This window comes from Pelodiscus sinensis, chromosome 3, assembly GCF_049634645.1.
Source record: "Pelodiscus sinensis isolate JC-2024 chromosome 3, ASM4963464v1, whole genome shotgun sequence".
Taxonomy (NCBI): Eukaryota; Metazoa; Chordata; order Testudines; family Trionychidae; genus Pelodiscus; species Pelodiscus sinensis.
In genome coordinates, this window is record NC_134713.1 from 108,441,361 (window position 1) to 108,463,355 (window position 21,995).

Below are 21,995 nucleotides of genomic sequence, written 5' to 3' on the forward strand. Positions count from 1 at the left end.
TCCCCTTTGCCAGAGGCTGAGCAGATTGTCTCTGAAGTATTGTTAGTTCCTGAAAACTCAAGGAACAATGATCAGGATTAATAACTGAGCCATGGTCTCCTGCAGGGCATCACAGAGCACTACCATTTACAAGGGAGGACAGTTCAAAAGAGCATGCATAACATGTAATCAACAAGAAAAATCTTGACCAACAGCACATTTTTAAGGTGAAAAATCAAGGCACACTATGCAATGGAAAAGTGACCTTCTCTCCATCATCAGTAACTCCAAGTCCATACAGTCCATTCAGAGCAGGTTTGGACACAAGCAGTCTTTCAAATTTGAGATCTTGATGGAAAGAAGCAGTGCTGGAAATACTGTGAAAATAACTCATTGCTTCAGATAATACTGTATATTCCACTTTCACTGCCATTATGTTTGAAAGCCACCTAAGATTTCTTAAGACTATTATCATTTGGCCTCCTTAAAATTTAGGTCAACTATAGTGCTCAGAGGCACTGAGCACCATAGCTATTCTGACTTAGCCTGGGATAGACACAGCTAGGCTGAGCAAAGAACGCTTCTGTCACTTGGGAAGGTGGTATTTCTGTAGTGATGGGGAAAAATCCTTCCATGATTATAAGCAGTGTACACACTATAGGGCTATGCCCTCATAGATATAGCACCACAGTTATGCCACTAGAGTCCCTTTGGTGTAGACATGGCCTAAGATTGCTACTATTCACTAGATCTATTCCCTCTGCCTTTTGCTGTTATTTGCAGGGTCATTATTTCTATCATCATTCTCTTCAGCTCCAAAATTGTTATTAATGTTGATTTACAATGCTAGCTTCTTTTATAGTCCATTAATCTTCTCTGGCCTTGGCCTTTTTATCTCTGGTGATTCTTCCCTCAGCTGCTGTTTAAAAAAAGACCATGATAACCTGTATGTTTTTAAAATAAATGACAAAATATACCCCTTATGTCTGATTAAAATAGAAATGTAATGGACACGTACATCGTTCTCCTGCATTTCAGTTGTATGATGTAGATCAGGATACTGCTTCAGGAACTGTGCTATGTAGGTCATGATAGACTTTTCGTCTGGCTTGTCAACATCCACATCTGGAAGAGTACAGAATACATAGTAAATTAATTCACAATTGAACAGCAAAAATGTTACATATACTTGAAAAACTTTAAAATAAAAATTAATATATGCTACTCCAAAATTTGATGCAGTATATTTAATGTAAAATACCTTCAGGATCAAGAAGTTTTGGGATTCCCAGTTCTGTTTCTGCAATTGTGAAGGCATCATTTAGGTTTTCCCTATTAGATCTTCCTTTCACTTTCTCCATGTCCACTAGCTCTGGACGAATAGCATGAATTACCGAATGAAAGGCAACACCACTTCTCCAACTTCGTCCAAAATCTTTGACTTCAATTCCAGCTTTCCTTAAAATTTAATGAACAAACAAACAAAAAGAGACAGTATATCAATCCAGTCATATGAAGACACAAGATCCAAGGTTATGTTTTCTATCATTGTCCACGAGTACATTTTCTAATATGCCTCAAGCAAAACTTTCTAGTTCCAGTGAGCTGTTTGGTTACATTAAACCCTGAGTGTTACGAGCAAATGAACTACAATTCTGGTTCTTGTATGTAAGACACTACAAGGTATGTTGCTATATAAAACTCTACTCACACCCCCAAAACACACTGAATTCTTCCAATCTTCCTTCCCTTCCTTCAACACGGGCACCACGTTGGGGACCACTTCTATAGAGAGTGTCTCATCAATATGAGGCATACACCGTTGTATCAAGGGTTTGACAGCAAGACCCAACACTGTGTTATTCAGATATTATTCAACTCCCTTACCGGTTTTTATTCTCTCGGGGATAATTCTGTGTAATATCCCACAAAATGATACTGCTTTGTAAAATTAATCTACATTTATTATTATTAATATTATTATCATAATTATATGCATGATCCCCAGTCTTGGACCAGTAGCACATAGTACTAGGCACTATACAAACACAGAAAAAGAATGCCAGTCCTAAATAAAGAGCTTACAATTTAAATTACTTCAGGAGTTTAACTTACATTGCTGCTGTGTACTGCACCCACTTTAACAAAGCCTTCTTAGCACTTCCTTGGACTTTAGTTACCACCTTCCGTTTTGTTGGCGGACTTGCAGTCTCAGTGCTGAGGACACTGTCCACAGAGGATGTACTGCTAGACAATGACTGCAGCTGTGGGAGGTTGCTGGTCAGTTCTTCAATCTGTATTCGGAATGACATCAATTAAAGGTATTGCTGATATTTATTTTAATCAAAATCAACAGGACATTAACAGAATTAGACATGGGCTAAGATTAAAAAGGCATGAAAATAATAACCAAGATTTAAAAAATAAAATGGGTGCTTAAAGGTAGCTTGAGAAATACTTATTCAAGTGCCTAAATAGGGGGCCTCTTCAGAAGTGTTGAACATCTGGCAACTGTAGACTCTTACTGATGTCCTATAGTTTGAACAATGTCTAAATGTATCTCGGCACATAGCATTACATATTCTTATGCAAATTACTAGTTCATTGCTAGTGCAAATCACTAGCTCAAAGAAAAGATAATTCTATCGACTTAAATAGAGCTGCATCTGCTGATGCTGCTGACGAATTTGAATCAGAGTGAACACTTGAAAGTGACCTTTGCAAACAGATTACATTTAGCCAACAGTGGCGCAGAAGAGGGCATTTGTTGACAGCTGCAGAAGTTAACAAGGCTTTGGTCCTCTTCCCATGTCCTCCTCAAAATAGCAAAGTGACTCTTATGACCTCATTTTAATAGTTTCATTTGCATGACAAAACAAGTACAGTATGATGGCATGGTTCTGAATGACTGGAAGTTTCTAGTTAGGAGAGGCCCTGTGATGGAATTGTACAGGAGGATACATCAACAAACACCAATGTGGCATTTCACAGATCACTTTTTTGTCCCATGCCTGGCTCACATGAAAACCATTAATCTCACATTTTTACAAGCATTAGACTCACACTTAGTTTTAACAGGAAATTATTGTATTCAAAGAGCAATGTCAACGTGTTGGCAAATTTTTGCCTTCTTGAAGAAATAAAGATTCAGAGAACATCACAAATCTGCTTAGTTCTTTAAGGAACCAGATTCCCATAGATTCTATAAGGGCTTAACAACATGCCCCTACACTGTAACAGCACTTCTCAGAAGGATTTTTCCTCTAGAATGTCATTTTTCACATCCTGAAAAATTACGTTTTTACCAGTAATGTTTATAAAGAAAACTTTAAAAAAACAAACTAAACATAATTGGTGCTAAGGTTGGGTTAGACGAGATAGCTTGCGATAACAGCTTTCCTCATGAAAGAAAAAGATCTGCACAATTTACAGTAGTAATTTTGGTGCCACATATGTTTGGCATTTGGGAGACACCATCACTTTACTTTTAGAAGCCTACCAAACCCCTGGGTGAAACAGAGCCATGCCAAAGGGAAGCCAGATTCAAGGAGCTCTGTAGAGCCAAACAGTATACACAATCATTTTTTGTAAGCAGTGTCTCATATTGTCAACTCACAGGATCAAAGCCTGAAAAGTAACCCACTTCCCCCCCCCATTTTGATCTCTAGAGAGCATACATGACTTCCACTCTACCACCCCCATTGTGGCAGAATATGGCCTTTTTTGTTCCCTACTGGAGGACTGTGATTCTACCATCCCAGGGACGGGCAATAAAATAAATAAATAAATAAATAAATGGTTAGTCCCTGGCAAGCCCCTGCTATATTTACCTCCACCTCTGCAGGTATTGGGCGATCACAGCTCTAATTGGCCACAGATTGCCATTTGCAGCCAACTGGAGCAGTGGAAAGCAGCACAGACTGGGACACTGCTTCCTGACACTCCCATTGGCTGCAAACAGCAATCTGCAGTCAATGAGAACTGCAATCACCCAATACTGTGGAGGTGCAGTTAAATATAGACATGGGGACCCACCAGGGTCTAATGCTGTGAACCAGATCTAGCCCGTGAGTCAGAATTTGCCCATGCCTGCACCATACCCTGCCCCAAGAAGTGGTGAACTGTCAGGAAAAGAGCAGCAAAAGTGGATCCTTCAAGTTTGCCTAAAGAGGACTCTCTGGAGTAGTCATTTTGAAAGCTAGAGGGACATGGTCTTCCAAACACTAGAGGGGCAAGCAACAGCCAATCAGAGTCCTGTGGGCTAGATAAAAGGAGCTGCCTGGCCTGAGGAGCTCAGTTCCTGGCTGGGACCAGAAATGTGAGGAAGGGGACTTCTCTCTGGTCACAGGGACTTGAGTTATAACCAGAGTTTGTTTTTGGTTGCATTTACTTTATCTGGGTTTACAAGGAGGAAAAAAGAACCTTAACGTGAGATAAGCTAACATGGACCAGGTCAGAAGAGGCCCAAGAAAGAAGCACAATGAACTGAAATCAAGTGATATGTGGCTTCTCCAGATGGATTACTGGGCTGTAACTCAGAGTAGTGGGCAGGCCCAGGTTTCCCCACCCACCACAGTAGCATCAACCCCAAGAAAAAGACACAGGGTTTATTTAAGAGCCTTCAACAAAAGGCCACATTTAAAGGGATCAGAGCCAGTGGCTTAAGCGACTTCATGGCATTGTTCACTTGGTAGCTATTTACTATCCTGGAAGGGATAAATTTTGACTTTGTGATTCAGACAAAAGGCCAAGCCACAGAAGATCTCAAAAAGTCAGCCTGCAATCTACAGAGGATGCCAGGAGCAGGAAAAGGCACACAGTACCACACCCAGCTGCAAGAATGTGCACAAGAGGTGAGTACTTCATTACACACTTTAATCTGAAACAAATTTTGTCCTTGACAGTATCTGTAGCTCCCAGTGAAATCAGTAGGCATCACACATGTGAATGTGAGGGCAGACTTCAGCCCTTAAATAGTAAACTCGTGTTTGCATATTGAATCCACTGTCTCTGAAAACTTGATGTACTCACTAACACACTCTCTGTTAGTATAAGTAAGGCTTACAGTGATTGATGGTGCTTGTTTATATATTTTCTTTTTCAGGAAAAAAAGTGGGAATATATGCCAATAATAACTTGGCATCATTTTAAAGGTACATACCTGAGACCCAATCCTGTAAAGACTTACACACACTATTAACTTGACACAGTGAATAGTTCCATCAGCATGCATACATTGGTCCAGAACCATAGTTCCCACTAAGGTGGCACAAAAAAGTCTTCCCCCACACACCTCCCCTGGATAGCCACACAGCAGGTGGCTTCTCTGGCGGGTGGGGCCAGCTGACAGTGTGGTTAGGAAGCTGCTGAGGCTGGGGGCTGGGACCTGTTGCAGACATGTGCGGGAAGGGGAAGCCTGCTCCGGTGGCCAGAGCTGCCATGTGGTAGGATGGGCTGGGGCTAGGAATGGGACCTGAGGCATGGCAGGAGTGTCTGCTCCTGCAGCTGGGATGAGACACACATGGCTGCGGGGGGAGGGGGGAGGGGAGCTGCTCCAATGGCTGGGAATGGGACATGCTGCATGGTGGGGCAAGGGGGAGGGGATTTCTGCACACATCCAAAACAGCACACATGACCTTAATATTGGTGTACAAGCCAAAACTCACTCTGCTCATGGTTGGTCAATCTTAGAGGGAACACTGGCCAGAACCTTAGCTGGTATAAAGCAGCATAGCTTTATTGAAGTCAATGAAGCCAAACCAACTTATATCAGATGAGGATTTGACCCATTACATCAATAAATAATAACTAAATGTAGAAAATACAATACCTGGAAATATAAAATTATGGTCCACAGCAAACCAAGCACAATAGAAGGCCTACCATCAGCAATATCAGTTGAATTGATGTTCACGAGCTTTATCTGTTTAGCAAAGAAAATGTGTGTTATCACATACAGGAGCTAGTGACAATTATTACATGGATTTTGAATGAGTTTAGTGTGTAACAAATTTATCCAAAAGATAATTTTTTGATTAAAAAATTCAGTGCAATGACCAAAACTTCAGTTAATATATTGCACAGCTATGGTTATGCCTTAAAATGGAGCAAGATAATGAACAAAAGTATAACAAAATGAATACAGTTTTCAGTTTGTGATTAAACATGGTTTATTACAGAATCATAGGAACTGCATTAAAAACTAATCTAAAGAACTATCCTGGTCATTAACATATAAATTTTCAAATGGGATAAAATATACTACTTAACTTATACTTTTTGTACTTATACAAGTTTGCTATAGTGTTAAAAATTTCAGAAAATCTTTGTACCAACCGGTGATCCTCTGTACATGGACTAGCATGAAAAGCAAAGAAGAAACAGTAACATATAAAATCAGCATAATGCAATAAATTAATTCATTTTCCTGTTAATTAGATTTTAGTATGTGAGGAAAGTATTGCAATAACAATATTATTAAGTAATGCAATGCATAAGATCCATAGCACTGTTTGTACTCACTGTTTGTTATCTCAAATTACTCATTTAGCTATGAATAAGCTGTTCTTGCCATAGTTTGTGTGAAGAAGAACAGGGAAAAAGAGAAGAAGGGAACAGAAAATAAATGGGAAGCAAGAAAGGAATAAATGGACGTGGAAAAGAAAAGATGAGATGAGATACATGTCTAGTATAGATCCTTTCAACCAAGCATTGCATAGGACTATCCCAACATTACAATTCACATCATCACTAGTGAGGCATTATCATCTCTCTTTTAAACATGGATAAACAGATGAACGTGGAAGAATAAATGACTTTCCAAAGTAACATAGTAAATCAATCACAAAGGCAGGAAGAGAATCTAGGCTCAGAATCAAACTCAGTTTCTGCATTAACCATTAGACATACACTCATCAAAAATAAGGCCAAAAGACAACACTCGGTAAAGAAGAGGCTGAATATACAATAGATTATAGAATCAAAGAAAATATAATAGTAAACAGAAATCCTTGAAACAAAATGGGAGAGAATACTCCCCCCAAAAAGGAAAGAAAATACATAGTGGATCTGAGTCTCCTCTCAGTGATAATGAGGTATGTCAGTCTTGAATATCTTCACTGAAGTCAATATTACATTGATGTATAACTAGTAAAGTTCAACTTTCTTTTTTCACATTGAATCTTTTACTATATATTAAATTTCCACTGACGTTTTTTCAAAGCAAACACAAATAATTGGAAGAACTGTGTAGCTTAAGATAAAGCACCATCTTCTAATACATCATTCTGCTGAGAAAATTGAGAGGTTTTTTTTTTTGCACGATGGCTAGGGCTTAAATTCTGATAGAGTATTTCCAGGAACCCCGTGCACCAACATGATATGAAGGCTCTAGGAATGTTAAAGATATGTACAGGAGATCTGCTCTGGAGAGTTCTAACTGAATTTCAGCACTGCCATGCACCCCCAAAATCTACTATATATTTGAGTTTGTTTGTTTGTTCAAAAAACTCCTCCTAAACGATAAGAGCAAGGACCACCAAATTTGGCATACAGCTTTCTCTTATCATAACTTAAAGCAATATAAGGATTTGGTTGTAAATTGGATGTGCCTGGAATGGGATTGCTTCTCATAAAACCATACAGAAAAGAAACAGCATCACCAAGCAAGTGAAAGGGTCTGGAGGGCGGCACACTCCACCATCTTGCCCCAGGCCCAAATCTCTCACTTCCCAGGTGCCCTTTAGGCAGGGTGGGAGGGAGCTGAAGCTCTACCCCATGGATACAGGGACATTGCTGGCTGTTCCTCTTCATCAGGGAGCAAGGGGAAAGTGCACAGTTTGCTGCATTCCTCTCTGGCTGGAGAGTTCAGGGGAAATGCCAGCTATGCTCTTTGCTCTCACTCCCTGTTTTTGAAAAATACAATCACTTATTGTCCTTTGAGAGAGCAGGAGACTAATTTCACATGATTTTTAACCATATAGATCAAAAGAAGAGCCACAGAAGCAGCTATAACACTTTAAGCAAAGCATCAAGGTTTGTTTGACAAAACTTTCATGTAGGGTTATACAGCTAGCTCCCTTCTCTCATAAAATCCCAGAGACCTTGGAAAGAGCCCTAGAGGATAATTCCCCACCAGATATTTTGAAAATCCACCCCCAAAAACTGGTATAAGCCTCCTAGAGAAACTGGGATTCTATATTTCTTCTGCTGGTTAACAAGGAAGAGGTACTGCATATAGCCTAGGTCAAGAAAATATAATTGGGGGCTCAGCCCCCAAAGCTGCCTCAAACCCCAACAAATCTTCCTTTCCTCCAGAGAGCAAAGCTTTCTTTAAGAATCATACAGATAAAAAGATTTACAGGGCTTTCACAACAGCTTTAGATTAGGCCACTGATCATATCCTATCACATACTGTATTTTCTTTGGCTTGCATCCTGTTAAAGTTGATTACAGAACTAGAAAGGAAAATTCTAGGTCCAAGGGAAAACATAGTTTTGTCCAAAAAGATATTAGCTTAGTTCCAATTGGGTTTCAGATTTTTCTAAATTTCAGTACATGACTCACTCAATTCTAACTCCAGATATATGAAAATGGCAAGCAATGCTGTAGCTCAAAGAGCACATTGGGTGAATCCCTACTCCCAGCCTTATCATAGGAATATAAAATACTAGCTTCATATTTAAAGATGTCCCTGTAGTAACTGTAGAATCACTGGATAAACTCATAAAAGTTATTAAACAAAAGCTTCACTACCCTACCCCAACATGAGAGACCAAAGATAACATTCAACAACTGATCATAAGATGGATCCCAGAACTTCTTCAATAGATGGTCCAGTGTTTCTTCTGAACAGAAGAAAGACTTTTGGATGAAGTATTGGGAATCACATGAGATTGCTTTAGGTTATGTAAAATGGCCTCTACTAAAGATTATGCAGGCCCCTCTGAGAGAAGGAAAATTAGTATGACATTCTTTCTGCACCTGAGTTCTCTCTTTCCCTGGTTCTGGTCATCTTTTTGGCAGCACCCATCTGAGAAGGCAAGGCAGCCCTTTAAGCACAAAGTTCTCAGGATGAACAGCTGCTGTAGCACAATTTATATTAACAAACTTCATTAGGTGGGTAAACCAAAATTTTGTTTTGAAAATATGTTTGTCCTTTCTTGAACTCTACCTTTCCACCCACATCTGAGCTGAAAAACAAACAAACAAACAAAAACGAAAAACAAAAACAAAAGCAACCTGAGGTGAATTTATTTCTATAGGGAGCTTCTATGACTGTCTCTTCTGTGACAGAAAAGTAATTAGGTCAGATATATCATAGTGTGAGATGGAAGCAAAGTGTGCCAAAATCACGGATGGTACCTGATGGCTGCTAGTTCATAAGTTTAGTCTCTCTTATCACAATGCTATCAGATGCATTCTGGTGTTGCAGAAATGTATTTAAAAATGCCAAATGTAAAAAAGGAACTAAAGACATCTAAGTTAAAAAAAAAAGATAAAACATAAGTAAATGGAGTAGAAATAGCAGGAGGGTGGGACTCAGGAACACACGCAGTAGTAGGATTACTTTATTTGGCATGTATACCCAGAATGTTTGGAATATTATTTGTTGTGTTTTGTTCCATTTTTGGTACTAAAATGGCAAAAGTGCTGGTTTCTCCAGAATCAGTCTGGACCTTGACCTGAATGCAGTCAGGGAAATAATGATCAGAATAAAGTTCTCACATCTATTCTTTATGGGAATTTACTTTTGCAGATATAATTTAATTAGAAGAATTACCCAGTATTGCCCAGGTCCGAGGCCAGCCTGTGGTGGGGAGAGGATTCTCAGTCTGCCCACTGGTTTTTCTCCAAGAACAGTCTCGGAAGGTTGGGGAGGACACCTGCTGGCAACTTCCCAGGGCCAGCTCATGGGGGTGCTCCCTGGAGCCAACCCAAAGTTGTTGGGGCTGCGCAGTACGGTAGTCCAGGGGCAACCAGCAGCTGCTCCTTGGGGCAGGCTAGAATGGCAGGGGCCATGCTGCCAGCCAGAGGCTGCTCCTCACGGCTGATGAGCTTGCTGCCCCCTATGGTTATTCCTAAGTATAACTGTCCCTCCTATCACACCCCTCCCTTTCCATTTGAGCCAGAACAAACACGCATATCCCATTGTCATGGCACATCCAAGGCCTGACCTTGCTTTAAGTTATGATAAGAGGAAGCTGCATACCAAATTTGATGGTCTTACTTTTAGCTGTTTAAGAGGAGTTCTTGAACAAACAGACTCAGAAACAGATGGACGGACAGACAGATGCATAAACTCTGAAAAATATATAGTAGACTAGGTTTGGAGATGTGCTTTAATTACAGATGTGTTATTTACTTCAAATGTCTCAACAGGTAGTGCAGCTTTTTATCTCTATTCATAATAGGATCTCAGAAAATAAACTGGAGAATAATAATTGAGGAGTCCATTAATAGTTGCTCAATTTCCAAAAAGGTTGCACTATAAATGCTATACCTTGGAACATGGGAGAAATAGGATTTCATTGTGTCATGCCTTTAAAGTATACCTATACTGCATTTCGATATTTAGGATTCTTTGTAGCTCAGACTCTCCAAGATTAGAGCAATTAGGTGAAGATAGACTATGGACTTCAAGAAAGAACAATTGAGGAAAACAAAATGGAGCTGCTGTCAAAATATTAATTACACTTACCCGCCTTCCTTCTAGAAATTTAAGGGCAGTGCCAATATTAGACACCCAATGGATTCTCTTCAGATGACGTCCCTGCTCACAAGGCTTAAAGAAACAAAAGTGCAAATTACAATTTGACTTATACCAACATTCTTTCAAATTGATTGCCAGGTCATTATAAAGAGCAGTTGTATATGTGTGCTGACCTGACTGATATGTGAGAATATTGCTGAATGCACACAAATCAGTATTTTGTATTTGCAAATGGATATACATTAAAAATGACAGATGCAATATAGAAGATGGATTTTGTAGCTTTGCTTAAATTTTAGATCCATGTATTGTAATCCAAAGGTATCAATCATCAAGTTATTATTTTAAACAATCAATAGATGTAGTGGATCTTTTCTCTTTTTTCCAAGGTAACTCTAACAAATATTGTTCATGGCGTTTCTGATACCAGCAAACTATTATGAGTCCTTGCTGAACAGTGGATTTTACCAAAAATCTAGTCTCCTAGGCTAAGGGAGATATACAATTCATTTAATGTCATTAAAGCATTATATATCCTAAACTTTTAAATTTTGCAAGTGATATTTTAAATTTACATCTAAACATACTGTGATACATTACTCTATCAAGAAAGAAATGTCTTCAGTACATTGGAAATCAAAGTACAGTTTGAATTAGACAAGTTTTAAAGCTCATGCAAATGTTGTATCTGAAAATTGGATCTCTGAGATTCAGAGGTCCATATGTTTCCCCCTATCTTGAGCAATTCATTCAGACCAAATGCACCAAATAGGCAATCTGCATTTTGATATCACTGGATCATTAACTATTTCCATTTTCATTCCGATTCAGAAAATCAAAAATAACTTTAACAGAAGTCTGTTATGGATGTTAAAATTCCCCCTGCAGTTTCTGTGGGTTCTAATATTATTCACTTCCTGTCTTAAACTGTAGTGTACTGTTCCTGTGCACTACACTTGATAAAACACCAAATACTTTTCACCTCAGTATTGGCTGAATTTCCAAAGAAAGCAATCCTAACTAATAGTTAAATATAGATTATAAAACACTCTGGGATCATTCTGGATGAAAATTCCTTTTCAACCTGTACATTATCTATTATTACTCTCTTGCCTATCTTTTCAGCAAATGTAGTTCAGTATTTTTTTCTGGATCTACATTGCCTCTTCTCTTTCAATAGTGTGTTTATGTTGGCTTTAATATAATTAAGTTCAATATCACTATTGACAATAGTAAAGTTCCTTTCTTAGATCAGTAATAGCATTTTACCTCAAGGGGGAGACTTCCCTTTCAGAAAAGCACAGACTAGTCAGAGAAACTACAGTGTAGTTCAACAAAACAGAAATCCAAGTAACCCTTCAGAAAATATAACTCAGATTGAGCAATCTTCATTCAAATGAAGTTTCCTGAAGTATGCTTAATACCATACTGACCAGTAGCCTTTACAGAATGACTGTAAAGCTTTTATAATTGACTGTTGGTTGTGATCTGTAATCAAAATGCCTTCCTATAATTTATGGAGGCAGATGTCAGCTAGCTAGAAATAAAAAATAATGACTGAAATATGGCATTTTAATATAGGAGGAGGGAGGGTGGAATTCCTGATCTTTAGGATGAGTTCAGGGAAGGATTGGATCTCCATTCCAGTGGCTCTCAAACTTTTGTATTAGTGACGCGGGTACCAGAACTCCTACAGGATAACCGTACTTACCTCTGCAAACCTTCATAGAGCCAACTTAGCCCCAGAATTAAGGACTGATTTTCATTTACATCAAAGCCTTTTTATACAATTCTGTGTGTAAATTTAGGCCCTATTCACTGGAAGAGCAGGACAAAGAGGTGTCAGTGAAAATGAGAATCAGGCCCTAGATAATTATAACTATCCACCATTCTCATAAATAAATGAATAAACAAGTAAGATAAACACTATTTCCGTGAAATGTACAGAAAAAACGTTGTGCATTCTTTTTGTCCCTCTACTGACACTGAAGATTTGTGATTGTCTGATCGTCTGATGATGACGATAGTGAACAAGCACAACAAAAATGCTATTTTAATGTTAAGTTCCAGTGAAACACATATACACACATAATGATAGATAAGTTGCGTATAAATAATCATTATTTGCTTAAGACAAAATGAATAGCAACAGATATCGTATACATATTGTTAGTGTATCACAAATAGGGAGTAAAATAAAGAATATTATTCTGTAATAAAGTATTCCATATACCTTAACCCAGCAGACCACAGAACTAATAATCCTGTTTTATGCTGTAAGACACAGGCACATCTTGTCTTTCATGTATTACAATGCAGAAACCCCCCTCCCCCACCCACCCAAGAAAACTATTTAATTATAATAATCAACTTACAAGTTCAAAAAACCATCTTATCTCAATTTAAAGGGGGGAAAATTCTTACCAGTTTCTGACCAGAAAGAACTTCCAAAAGGGCTAGAAGCATAACCCCATCTTTGATATCTTCAAACAGATCATTGACCACCAAGGGGGGATTGCGCTGAAAGAAATCAGATATTATAATTAACAATACTTCTATTCTGTTAAAGTAAAAATGGACAGAAAAATAATCTGGTCTTTGTCAGCAATGGTTTAATGGTCCAGTTATCATTTGGCATTACTGGCTCTGAAATGTGATACTAGATTCATTAATATTGTAATGGAAGAACCTGAAATATACCTATTGCCCTGTGCGGTGAAGTTGTGGAATATTAAACATATAGAGCCAGATCCTCAGCTGATATAAGTCAGCATAGCTCCATGGACTAGCCGGTAAGGTCCAGTTAAAAGTAAGAAGGACAAAAAGTGAAAAGTAACTAGATTCTGCATTAGTGAGATATGCAGCTGCCAAGTTCAAAGAGAAAAGTGTATAGTTACATGTTTAATTTTCATGCTAAGGATCATACTTGATCTTAAGTCTCTGAGAGTAATGCTACGTTAATTTGCCATCCAGGAATCTGCACTGGTTTTGATCCCGTGTTCTTAATTTTATTAATAATGCTCATGCATAGCTTCCACTAGGGATGTAAATGGGTAACCAGTTACCTGGTAAGCAGGAGGTAACCAGACCTGCCACACAACATTATGGGTAGGGGACACTCCAGTATGGCTGGGCTCACCATGCTGCTCTGCAAGTGGAGAGCTGCTCCAGCAGCCCCCTGCCCGTGGTGTGACAATTAACTGGTTAAACATAACCGGCTGTCATTTTAAACAGGATTTTATATCCCTAGCTTCCACATCAATTTACACTGAACATAAAGACTTGTAGGATACAAAGTTATTATACACATGAACAATGTAAAAAGTAACATGGTGGTATATTCTTAAACTTTAAGCCCACATAACCAAACCCTTTACTTATGCCCCAGCATTGAATTTTGTGTCAATGTTTACACTCCCAATAATCACTACTGATTTCCAAACCTAAAAGTATCTTTCATCTACTTTTATACTCTCTGTCATTTTTTCATTAGAAAACCAAAAATGTATCATTCTTATTAAAAACTACAAACATGGGCAGAATCTACAAAGTAGACATGCACATTAAGAAACTATTAAATAAGATCAAGCACACACTTCCTGCATACAGTAGCAAAGCCATCTTTTGATTTATCTCAAATTCCACCTAGCATATTCAATATGTTACAGGAATTTCAACTCTCTCTAAGCCTGAAACATCACTAGGGCTATGTCTAGACTGCAAGCCTCTTTCGAAAGAGGCTCTTTCGAAAGATACTTTCGAAAGAGCCTCTTTCGAATGAGAGTGTCTTGACTGCACGTTGAACTTTCGAAAAAGCGGCTTGCTTTTTCGAAAGAAAGCATCCAGTGAGTCTGGATGCTCTCTTTCGAAGAAGCCCTATTTACATTGAAGAACGCCTTCTTTCGAAAGAGGAACTTTCGAAAGAAGGCGTTCTTCCTCGTGAAATGAGGTTTACCGCCATCAAAAGAAAAGCCGCGTTCTTTCGATTTAATTTCGAAAGAACGCGGCTTGAGTCCGGACGCAGGGGAAGTTTTTTCAGAAAAAGGCTACTTTTCCCGAAAAAACCCCTGAGTCTGGACACAGCCTAGGTGAGTAGCATCAAGGAAAGACAAGGCATGGCAGGAAGTGTTTAGTGTGTTGGGCATGTTAGAGTGATAGTGCTACTTTTACATTGCTGATAGTTGTTTCAGAAGATTGCCATATCTTTCCCCTCCCCCCCTCCTTTAGGCATTGCATTTCTCCAGCACTAACTTACCCAGAATGTCAGCTCCTAATCATGACAAATTACTGTAAAACGTGCTATTACATTTTCAAAGACAACAATGATAATACTCAAAATATACTTAAACCAAAATTGTTTTCAGGCAGTCTGAATAAGATTTCAGCATTAAACTTTATTTTCTCAAATACTTTGATTCTTTTAATGTTGTTTATATAACTCTATCAGTTGTATAGTACAATCATAATTTCACACTTTTTCCCTATCACTTCAGAAAAAGCAGTGAAATCCTGGCCGCATTGAAGTCACTGGCAAAATTTCCATAGACCAAACTGAAGCTAGGCATTGATCTCAACTTTATAAAAATTTCTTGTGTTTTGTTGCTGTTAATTGTCTAATAGGGCAACAGTGCCATAGATTTTTCAGGTGCATACTTTTTTCTAAAATTGATTTGTATTTCTATATACAAAATGTAAACACATAATTAAACAAAATATATATGAATACATGCACAGGATGGAAATACCATAAAGATAACAAGATTAGGTTTCATTGTCTGAAAAATGCACAAACAAACAAAAAACACAAACAAACAAAAACCCCCGAGCCCTTAGTCTCATGCAGGACAATAATTGTTACAGAGACCAAATAGCTAATGAAGTGAGAACATAATCTATGAGGGTCAGAAACCAATACGAACTACTTTGTTTAATGGTTACACTATATGTAAAGCTGAAAAATCATTTCTGCACAACCAATCTAATCTATGGCTCTTGCATAGTTCCTACAGAAATTAACTGAAGAGCTGGAGATAACAAAAGAAACATTTCCCTTCAGGAGCAGGGATGATACAAAAAGACAGGAAAAAGCAAAGCATTCATGGATTTGTAGCTTCCATGTCTGAAAATACTCACTCTTTGTTGATTAATCCAGATTATCTATTTGTTCTGTGAAAAAAATACTTTTAGCAATAGTTGAAAAGAACACTCTTTTGTTGAAATGAGTCTTTGTAAATTTAAGATTTGTTATGTGGTTATGCTCTCACAGCTACAGTAAGATAACTTTAAATTTCCTTTAGATTACTGTAAAGCCGTGTTGTACAATTTCAAAAAGATTATCAAAATAATATGTAAACTTTTCATTCCGATATGCCAATGTCACCAAGCACTGGTAGGGTAAATTTAGCAATACCAGATTAATGAATAATTTTGTTTAAAAAAAAACCCCATCTACTTACCACTCTTATTTTTCAACTATTACCCCTGGTGCTAGACCAAACTCTCAATGTTATTCCAGTGAAATTAATGGAGTAAGGAAGTTAGTAGAATAGACTTGTACCAGGCAATCTTGCATTACTTACCACAGATATAGATAAAATTGATTTCCTTCCTTTCCATCTATTCCCATGTAAATTTTGAAGCAACATTATATTTGTTTCAAGTATTTGGATTTAAGCAGTGATTCATAAGGATAGTTGTCCCATTAAATAATAGTGGATGAAATCATGCCATTTTGCCATTGACTTCAATGAAACTAGGATTTCTCCCAGAAAACTTTACTTATGAAATAAAGTTTGTTTACAGCCACCAGTCCTGCCTCCCAATGTTCTGTGCTGTTATTTAGCTCTAATTTACCCCTAACTGTCTTCTAGGAGCCCAGTAAGCAGTGGGAGTGTTGGTAATGCTACTAGACAATAACTCAAGACCTTTGCCAATGATAAGTAAAAGACAGAACAACTGTCTTTTTTTTTCTGTTTGCTGCCGTGGTTAAACTGCATTAGTTAAAACATTACTGATTTAGAGGAAACAAACTTAAAAATGTAAGACCAAATGCTTTGGCAGCTCTTACTCAGAGTTCTCACTGACTTCCATTATATTCTGATTATATTGGGCCAAAATGGAGTAAAGTGAATTGGGATTTGCCTGAATAAGATCTGTCAGGACTGCAAGATTTGGCATCCTGAATTTAGAAGCATCTATATGTCTGCAATATTTAACTGTAAAAAACAAAACAACAACAAAACATGCACATATTAATGAATCTCCAGTGTGTTAATTATCAATATACAGTGGATACAAACTTAACATAAATCACACTACAGGTTGAACCTCTCTAGTCCAGCACTTTCTGGTCCAGCAACATCTGTAGTTCAAAATGATTTTAGTTAGCCAGATGTCTACTTTTCATCTGTACATGAATGGATAAAAGCTTGGTGGTCAAGGGGGTAGAAAACCATAGGCTCAGACTCTGCAAATCCCAGTATCTGTTTCATGAGAGGCATCCAGCCTATGTAAGATGTGGAGGGTTGTAAAGAGAATCTGGTGAACAAAGACGACACTAGTGTGGCTCTTCCTCTGTTTCCATTGCTGGAGATAATGCAGACAATGTGTATGCCCCATCCATAGACAGTGCCAGGGCCCTCAGTGTGCTAATGGTGCTGTATTGATGGATAGAGTTGGTGCTGTCAGTACTGATGAAGTGAACAAGGGGGCAGCAGTTTCAGATGTATGTCCATTTCTATCGGGAAACATGCCTGACCAGTGCTCTGTGCAGAGATGTAGATTGGTGTGATGGATCCAAGTTTTCTCAGGGTGATATCACAATCCTTTTAATGGTAATAGTCTGATTCCCTGGTCGGCTTGGTTCAGGTATCAAGGAAGTTGGCATTGGGGCTGTTGAGGTAAATAGTGCCATAGCTGATGCCAAATTTCCCCCCAAAGTCATGAATTTTGATGGCAGGGGCTTTGGTGCCATCAAGTGGGAAGTAGTACAAGACTGAGTTTTGGCAGGCACTTTTCTAGAGTCTCAGATGACGTTCAGTGCCCCAGGGAGGTTTTCTTCTTGGAGGAAGTCTTGTTCAGCAATCTACCTGTGGAGCTTCTGTCTCCCTGCAGTCTGCCAGAGGACAACTCTGCTATCATAGCCAGGTTTCTAGTTGGGGCTCTCAATAGCAATAATCTTGGCACTTAAGTTCTTGAGCTCTGATGGAGTTTAGCAAGCCCAGCTTGGAAGTGGGTTTCATAGATTTAATGTCAGGAAGATTTGAAGGTGGGCCTCCATGTCCTTATCACGGGAGCTGAAGGACTTACAGATCATACTGGAAAAGTGTGATTCTCCCAAACAACAGAGTTACTTTGAGGGTCTATCTGAGTTTAGGAAAACTCCTTCACATGAGAGGCAAAGTTTCAATGTGGGAGAACTAGATCATGCCATACAAGTGACAAATAAAACTCTAAGACTAAAAGCTGCAACAAGCAACCTAACATTTATAATTACTGTTTAACTATGAACTAAATTGTAAAAATAAGCTATTGGCTATAGTAGGAAGGCTGGCAGTATCTTGGGCAGTCAGGGTTTCCTCTCTAAGGGTATGTCTACACTAGCTCGTTAATTCAAGCTAGATAGGCAAATGAGGTGACCAGAGTTGCAAATGAAGCCCGGGATTTAAATATCCCGGGCTTTATTTGCATGTTCCCATCTGGTCGCCATTTTTAAATTTCACTAGCCCGAACTCACTGCTGCGCGGCTACACACAGCAGTAAAACGTTAATTTGAACTAAGTCCTTAGTGGAATGAGGAGTAACAGTTAATTTGAACTAAGGACTTAGTTCAAATTAATGTTTTACTGCACGCGGCAGTGAGTTCAAGCTAGTAAAATTTCAAAATGGCAACTGGACGGGAACGTGCAAATAAAGCCCAGGATATTTAAATCCCAGGCTTCATTTGCAACTCTGGTCGCCTCATTTGCCTACCTAGCTCAAATTAACGAGCTAGTGTAGACATACCCTAAGCGACTATGCCATGAGAGGAATTAAATGGCAGCCAGCAAGCCTCATTTGTATATGACCTCACTACAGTGCATGAAGACTGAGAGAGCATGTGCATTCATGCCCTATGGGTACTATTGGCCAAAAAATAATCTGACCTCTGGCTCATGAGGCGTATGTACACCTTCAGTGGAATGTGCATGAGGACAAGCACCCACAGGAAAGCTGACATTTTCTGACTAGTTAAACCTGGATCTGGTTGACTGCCTTTTCTAAAGCTTTGACATTATTATTTTCTATCATCTCCTGCCAATGAACACTTGCAGAAAAAGATATGTCTTTTTGGTTGTTTATTCTGACAGTTAACATCATTATTTCCTCTTCTTTAATAACTCAAGCCCTATTTTCAAAATCAAGACAGACACTGAAATGAAAATCTCTTGATTAACTGCTGTCCAGAACTGATATAGTAATCAGAGTTGCAAATATTTTAATTTTGCTTTGCAGTACTGTCGATATCCATTTTAAACTCAGCCTCAGATAAATTCATTTAAATCAGGAGCAGGCAACTTTCTCAAATTATTTCAGATTTATTTTGTGCGCCTGCTCTTCACAGAGAGAAATACCCTTGCTCTGAAGAATGTTCAAACAATCTGATTTTAAGACCCAAGCTCCAATACTGTGCAATCATGAACATGCCTAACTTTTAGGGTATGTCTACACTAGCTCGTTAATTCAAGCTAGATAGGCAAATCAGGCAACCAGAGTTGTAAATGAAGCCCGGGATTTAAATATCCTGGGCTTTATTTGCATGTTCCCGTCTGGCTGCCATTTTTAAATCCCTCTTAGTTTGAATGAACTGCCCACGGCTACACGAGGCAGTTTAAAGTTAATCCGAACTAAGTCTTTAGTTTGGATTAACTGTTACTCCTTGTGGAATGAGGTGTAGCAGTTAATCCAAATTAAGGATTTAGTTCAGATTAACCTCTGACTGTCGCGTGTAGCCACGGATAGTCAATTCAGACTAAGGGGATTTAAAAATGGAGCCCGCCATTTAAATCCCGGGCTTCATTTGCAACTCTGGTTGCCTGATTTGCCTACCTAGCTCGAATTAACGAGCTAGTGTAGACATACCCTTACTGTCTTCATGGATCTTCTCATAAACAAAGTTAAGCAGGCAAGTATATCTTCACAAGATTGTAGCCTTAAATCCGATATCATTTCAAGCTTTTTAGTTAGCAGCTTTTGACTGGAGATTTTAAATATGTATTGTATACTAGGAAGAGTATAATCCTAGCTCTTCTACAGATGCTTTCAATATTTCCATTCACTTCACATCCTTTATTGACCAAGACTGAATACTTCAAACTAAGGATAGGCAATCATCACAGACCCATTTTACATACAAGGAAACTGAGAAGTTGCACAAAGTCACTACAGTTAGAACTTGGAATCTCTCTTACCCACTTTGCTACACTGCCTTTCAGAAGAAATAGGTCACATTATGTGCTTTTGTAACTCAGGGCAATAGTCTTAGTGACCCTTTGTCCCTCCCTGGTGACTAGACTATAGGTAAAGGTTTATGATTCTGTTACTGCCTATATACTAATAGAATAGTCCAGTATTCCAAGGCCTGCACTCAGATATCCCAGTGTTTAAACCAGGTAGCAGTTCCAACCCCAACTTATATCTTAGTTAGTGATAGTGTATGTAGCCATGAAACTCTACTCTCAAATTCAGGAACTAAACCCGAAAATCCTAAACCCCAACTTTCTAGTACTATTTCACAAATAAGTCATGTAATCCAGTGGCTATACTCTAGACAATCCTCTCAATTTTTAACAGCATGCTTTGCCTGGCCAGTTACTGCATAGTTTTAAGTACCAAAACATGGATGTTAAAACTGGTTCCTAGCATAATCTCATGTGTGCTCCCATCTATTTTTCTTACTCTAATATCCTGACCACACACCAAGTTGCAGGATCTGCAGCCTTCATCTGAGCATGAGGATCCTTCACAAATCACTGTGTATTCCACCGTGGTTCTACAACATACTAGAGATGATAGTTGGCTCCTTCATGATGCAAGGAGCATATTGATAGCACAATTCACTGATTCCCCTGACACTTACAGATTCTACAGTGATATGAAGATCATGCCTATTTCCACTATGCCAGGCTACACCCTCCATCTAGCTTGATCACAACCACTCACCGTTTTATTTGTTTGCCATACCACCACAATACCCAGAGATCTTCTTGTAAACTGCCTCCTGACATTGCCCAAAATGGTCCTTTACAAGTTCAGGAGGAAGAATTTTGACCACAGGGAAGACCTTTATGACCATTTTCTTTGGCCTCATGACTATAGAGTTCCTCTAAGCAGCATCTAAATGACTCCCTCAATACCTTTATAGAACAATGGGCACAGCCTGAACTTCTCTGCTCCGTATGCCCCTCAGAAAGGTGCTCTTTCACTGAAGTTTGAGCCTCAATCCCAGTTTGAGTTTTGCCCCATAATTAGTTGATGCTGGGTCTTTTGTTTGGTCCCTCTTCTTCACTGATGGGGATGCGGGGAGTTGTCTTGTGGGAAGGCCGCACTGAGTAAATCCATAGACTAAAAAACTGTGATACTTAACAGGGACAGAGTGGCATAAAATGTGTTAATCTACTATATATTTGAGAGAGTTTGTGAGTCTGTCTGTCTGTTCATCCATCTGTGAGTTTATTTGTCCAAGAACTCCTCTTAACTGGTCATAGCTAGGACCACCAAATTTGGTACGCAATTGTTTCTCATAAAATGTAAAGGAAGGGGTCAGCTAGCAGGCACAATTATACTGCAGGATGACCACAGAGGGCGAGTGCACTGGTAAGAGACAGACCAGTTGGAGGCAGAGCTCTGGCTATTGCTGGCCACTGTACAACTGTTAAGTACCCATGATGGTGAACTGCTGGCTAGGCAGTATGGTTCGCTTACCCCAGCCAGCCCCTGGGATCTGGCATGCAGGAGCACAGTCCCCACCACCCTGGCCAGCCCCAGGAATCTGATACCTGGGAAGCATGGTCCCTGCTGACCTGGGGATCAGCCAACCCTAGGGAGCTGCCACCCAGCACAGTCCCCACTGCCCCAGCTGACCCCATGGAGCTTCCGACTGGGAACTGTGGCCTATGCTGCCCTGGCCAGCTCCAGGGATTGTGCAGACTCCAGCACCTCTCACCTCCTGCCCTGACTCCTGAACTTCCTACTCCCTGCCCTGAGCCTCTCCTCACCCCCAACCCTGACGCTTGCATCCTCACACCTTTAGTCTCCTGATCAGATG

At 39.2% G+C, this 21,995-nt stretch overlaps 1 protein-coding gene across 12 annotated transcripts in view; it reads right to left on the reverse strand.

Annotated features, from left to right (window-relative positions):
- SYNE1 (spectrin repeat containing nuclear envelope protein 1) overlaps nucleotides 1–21,995 on the reverse strand; it is a 488,224-nt gene that overhangs the window by 359,666 nt on the left and 106,563 nt on the right. For all 12 annotated transcript variants that reach the window (XM_075924456.1, XM_075924455.1, XM_075924462.1 and 9 more), the window contains 6 exons: nucleotides 13,115–13,210; nucleotides 10,679–10,762; nucleotides 5,810–5,902; nucleotides 2,095–2,273; nucleotides 1,241–1,437; nucleotides 998–1,104 (listed from right to left, as the gene is read on the reverse strand). In XM_075924456.1, the coding sequence (XP_075780571.1) occupies nucleotides 998–1,104; nucleotides 1,241–1,437; nucleotides 2,095–2,273; nucleotides 5,810–5,902; nucleotides 10,679–10,762; nucleotides 13,115–13,210 (756 nt within the window). The remainder of the gene's footprint in view (nucleotides 1–997; nucleotides 1,105–1,240; nucleotides 1,438–2,094; nucleotides 2,274–5,809; nucleotides 5,903–10,678; nucleotides 10,763–13,114; nucleotides 13,211–21,995) is intronic.